At 44.8% G+C, this 5,000-nt stretch overlaps 1 protein-coding gene across 3 annotated transcripts in view; it reads left to right on the top strand.

Moving 5' to 3' along the window:
* eipr1 (EARP complex and GARP complex interacting protein 1) overlaps window positions 1–5,000 on the top strand; it is a 33,676-nt gene that overhangs the window by 16,457 nt on the left and 12,219 nt on the right. For all 3 annotated transcript variants that reach the window (XM_056590115.1, XM_056590113.1, XM_056590114.1), the window contains exon 6: window positions 2,501–2,637. In XM_056590115.1, the coding sequence (XP_056446090.1) occupies window positions 2,501–2,637 (137 nt within the window). The remainder of the gene's footprint in view (window positions 1–2,500; window positions 2,638–5,000) is intronic.

Below are 5,000 nucleotides of genomic sequence, written 5' to 3'. Positions count from 1 at the left end.
ACACACACGCACGCACGCACGCACGTGTGTATTTTTCCAACCTATCTATCCCCCTATCTCTCCATCTTCTCCATCTAAATATATCTATCTCACTATCTCTCTCTCTCCCTCCCCATGCCTTCCTGTGTCCTCTCTAGCTGAAATAATGAGAGTATACCAGAGAGCAGCGGAGTGATGGCGCGATCGATGGGAGTGAGCGAGATAGGGAGAGAGAGAGAGGGCGAGAGAGCACCATGGGGAGGGGGGGGGGGGGGGGGGGAGAGAGCGAGCCAGCCAGCCAGCCAGAGGACAAAAGGCGTGTGATGAGGGAGTAGAGGTGGGAGCAGAGAGAGGGAAAAAAGAAGAGGCCACTAATTTAATGTTTCATAACCGTACAGATACTCCTAGTCCAACGGCTATGATCGACCAAAGAGCCAGACTGCCCTCTGTCAGAAATGTATTTGTTTTCAGGGGTTGACTTCTAATTGCATGATATTCTCATTTAAACCACAAACACTTCCAAATGTGCATGTACATTTGGCGTCTGTGTGTGTGTGTGTGTATATGTATGTATATATATATATAGATATATATACACACACACACACACACACACACACACACACACACACACACACACACACACACACACACACACACACACACACACACACACACACATTGTAATTCTAATCTTACATAGATATTGTCACATATCAAACCATGTTACTAAGCCTTAAAATTGAATCAGTGCTCCCAGACCACTCAAATAGGGTTTCCCTTTAATGCTTCCGCATTTCCTAACACACACTCACTCTGTAGTGTCCTCACGCGTTCGATCAGGTCGGGCTCCTCCTGGAGCAGCGAGCCTCTGGTCCGTAGAGTAGCGTCTCTCTGCAGACCGGAGCCAGCCGCAAGTGGGCGGACCCCTGCAAGTGGGCGGGGCTACAGGCGAAAGGGGCTCGTTCGTTCTCCGATTTGATCGCTGAATCAGCGACATCTAAGAAAACCGAACAACATGTCAAGAAGGCGAGGAAATGGAATCAAGGTAATTTAAAGTTGTGACGATAATATGTTTTCTTTGTCTTATGAATTTAATAATGCGAATGACTAGTAGCCATTGCAAGCTAAAACATTGCAAGTAAGATTCAAAGGGAATGCAGTGTAGTTGGCTAAATTAATCTTCAGGGGTGGATATGGTTGCCGGTCACCTAAATGTTACTCACGTGTGTTTCCTTTTCTGTTCAAGCAGGAGCCCAGCCCATGAGGGTGATGGGGACAAGGACCTCTTCTTTGTTCTCTTTGAGTACAAGCCATGGAGCCTTTTTTAGACACCTGTGTAAAGGTTCAGAATCTCCAAATAAAATGCATGTTTCGGGGTACCCTGTGTGGGAAATAAACTTGCAGTGAATTTGATTTGTTTTTGTTGTGCGTTCTGTTCAGAGATGCATCTCAGTTAAAAGGCACATATTTCATAAAACTTACCAGGGTTAAATACAATCAAGATTTTGTAACAGCTCCAAAGTAAAATAGTTGTGAGGCAAACATGTTATACATTATAACGCTGTAATTGAGAAAAAAATAAATAAAAAATAGTTCAACCATTATAATTATTATAATTATAAAAAACGGCAAGTTGTGTTATTTGAAATCAAATTAAATGTATCCTACGCTGCAGAGAATTTCAGAGATGTCCCACCGTTATTTTGACAAGGTTTTTTCTTCTCAAAAAGCTCTGCCCACTCGCGGAGCCCTCTCACTAGCAAGAGCAATATTAGCCCCTCATTCTTGGTCTGGTCATACATACTTGGAGCCGTAAGTAACTGCCGTATGGATCACCACCAAGGGAGCAGCCAGGGCCAACTGGGAGGCATTTGTGTGTGTGTGTGCGTGTGCCCAACATCGAGACCTTCCAATGGCTTTGGGTGGCGGGTTTCGCCCTGTCAATAACTTTCAATAAGCGTGTGTATGTCCGTTGAGAGCTGGGGGGATGGGGGAAGACAGGCCATGTGTCGGAGCTAATGTACATCACAGCCAGCACACGGGGGATTCTCTGAAGATCCACAGATGATCGCTCCTAGTTTCTTCTTTAACAGACTGTTGGGTGTGGTGGAAAAGAATGTATGCATAAATGAAATTGTATCTGGTGAAAAATAATGCGCTTCTCATTCCTGTTTATTGCTTGATGGTGTGGGGTTAGATTAGATTTCAATTAAATATAGAAGCACATCTATTCTCTGCAGCAGTGGCTGAACCCAGACACCCCGGGAGATTTTGCTGCATATAAGACACTGAGTTTCATCATGACGGCTTGTCAAAATGTCATCATCGGTATTGCATGTAATCAAATAAAAAATACATGTATGTTTTAATAATGGCGAGAGTGGCATTGTATCGGAGAAAAACCTTTTGTGGAATTATTTTATATTTGTTCCCATTTTGATCTGATGGACGTGTTTCCCAGCAGTGTTGTTGATAATGGTATACTCTTCCCTCCCTACCCCCTTACCGACTCCCCAAGGTCTCTAGCACTGTCACGCTGGAGGGCAAAGGTCAGCTGAAGTTCACCGTGGGCAAGTGGAGCCCCCACCACAACTGCAGCCAGCTGGCCACCGCCAACGACACGGCCATTCGGGGCTGGGACCTACGGACCATGAGGTGAGCAATGGCACCCAACACACACTTAGCCGGAGTCAAAAAAAAACAACGAATTCACCTTAAAGGACTCCACCCAAACCTTCTTTACAGTTTACAGTTTGGTCATCCTTGTTGGTCAACCAAAATTGATTTGTTACGTTGAGATTGTGGCACCAGCAAATCTCTAAACCAATCAGAAACGGCTTATGCTATACACTGTTTTGGTACTATCCCAGCTGTTGGATCTTGTGTTTGTGCTTCCCTTTAACGTCGCTTATAATCGCTTAAGGTATGAGTTTTTCTGTTTTTACATCAGTGATTGTATCATCGCTTCCCCAGGTGAAAGCAGACTTGGAAGTTGTGAACTTCAAATCCTCACCCTCACCCAGTCCCACCTTGCACTCCGTATGTGTTGTGTTTTTCACGTGATGTCTATTGTTTTGTTATAGTGAATACCCTTGCGATTCTGTGTTCTCTGTGTGTGCCTTTTTTCATTTTGTTGTCAGGTGATAAGAGTGAGTGTGTGTGTGTGTGTGTGTGTGTGTGTGTGTGTGTGTGTGTGTGTGTGTGTGTGTGTGTGTGTGTGTGTGTGTGTGTGTGTGTGTGTGTGTGTGTGTGTGTGTGTGTGTGTGTGTCAGAGAGGGGTGGGGGAGGTACTGAGTGTGTGCGTGATAGAGAGTCGGCTCTGCTTGAAGAATAATAATCACCCTACCCGATCGATAGCCACCATAACGGCAAAGTGCTGGCAAGAGATGGGGCACGGGATGGAGTGTGAGAGAGTGAGAGAGGTGAAAGAGAGAGTGGGAGAGCATGAGAGTCAGAGTGAGAGTGGGAGAGATTGAGAGAGGGAGAAAAAGAGGGAGAGAGAGGTTGAGAAGGGGGCTGAGTGAAAAGGGACAGGGAGAGTAATAAAGAGAGAAAGAGGGGCTTTGGAAGACAAATTTAGACCTTTGGCATACAATAAAACAAAGAGAAGCCAGTAGGGGGAGCAACATACTGTAGTTTCAGAAATGATCAAATTTGCCCTATGTTGATCCAATTGGAAATTCTCAGCAACATTGGGTCCATACATTTTCACAAGAAACTCCAAAAATGTAGCAGATCATGAAGGGACTAGCATTGTATTACCTCATTATACTACTGCATTGCATTGCATGATTGCTTTGCAGGTTGAATTAAAGCGGCGAAAAATAGATCATAAAGCCATCTCATTGTTCTCTCCTCTCAGTGGTGGGCTTGGTCATTAGATACAAGGTGTTGTGTGGTTAACATTACTTTCAACTGCATTATAAGTTACATGAGTTAAAGCAGCAGTAGGCACGATTTTAGAGGAAATGTTGCTAAACTACAAGAATTTTAAAATGCCCTAAGCCCTTCACACCACATATGTCCAATCTTGCAAGTGCAGGTCAGCGTAGTTGAGCAGGGAAAGGCAACCAGGAGTTTGACTTTGTCGAGAACTTTCCTGATTGGCTAGCCTTGATTAGTTGTTTCTTGGCTGGTTTGGGTGAAAATTGTGACCGCCTATAAGAGACAAACATATATCTTAATTATTTTGAAGAGCATTGGATCTTTAGATATCTGCTGTAATGTGTAATTTGATAATTCTGACAGAATTATTTTGAGAGATATTGACCACTGTGTGTGTGTGTGTGTGTGTGTGTGTGTGTGTGTGTGTGTGTGTGTGTGTGTGTGTGTGTGTGTGTGTGTGTGTGTGTGTGTGTGTGTGTGTGTGTGTGTGTGTGTGTGTGTGTTTTTGCATGCACACATGTTGGCTGAGGGCAGAGGTTTTGGATCAAGTGCATGTAAGTGTGAATAAGCACAGTGAGTCATGTGAGTGTGTGTCTATATGAGTTAAGGACTTGCGTGTGACAAGCTTGCTCTCTGCTCTCTTGTGTTGGCTTCCACCACACTGTGTGTGCATATCTTCAATGCATCTAGCTTTATTGTGTGTGTGTGTGTGTGTGTGAGAGAGAGAGTGTGTGTTTGCGCCAGCTGTGGCAGCAACTCAGCACGCTCTGCTGGCTCTTCAGACAACCTCTGTGGTATACCCACACATGTGCACATTCGAACCACCCACACACACACACACATACAGAGCGATTAAAAAACACATATGTATGCATACAAACAATGACAGAAACACCATGACGTGCGCAGCACACAAATACAGTGCACACCCACTAGGAATACAAAAGCATGCATGCCTACGCTTCAAATCCCAAGGAACACATCTCTCTCTCTGTCTCTCATCTCCTGACTTATCCTCTTCTCTTCCTGCCCCTCCACCCCACCCCACCTCTCCTTCCTACCTCCTCCTCTCTCCCCTCTCATCTATTCCTATGTTCCCTCATTCCCTCCTTCTCTCCCCTCATGTATTCCGC

The sequence above is a fragment of the Gadus chalcogrammus genome, chromosome 5 (assembly GCF_026213295.1).
Source record: "Gadus chalcogrammus isolate NIFS_2021 chromosome 5, NIFS_Gcha_1.0, whole genome shotgun sequence".
Lineage (NCBI taxonomy): Eukaryota > Metazoa > Chordata > Actinopteri > Gadiformes > Gadidae > Gadus > Gadus chalcogrammus.
This window is presented reverse-complemented; position numbering and strand designations above follow the sequence as displayed.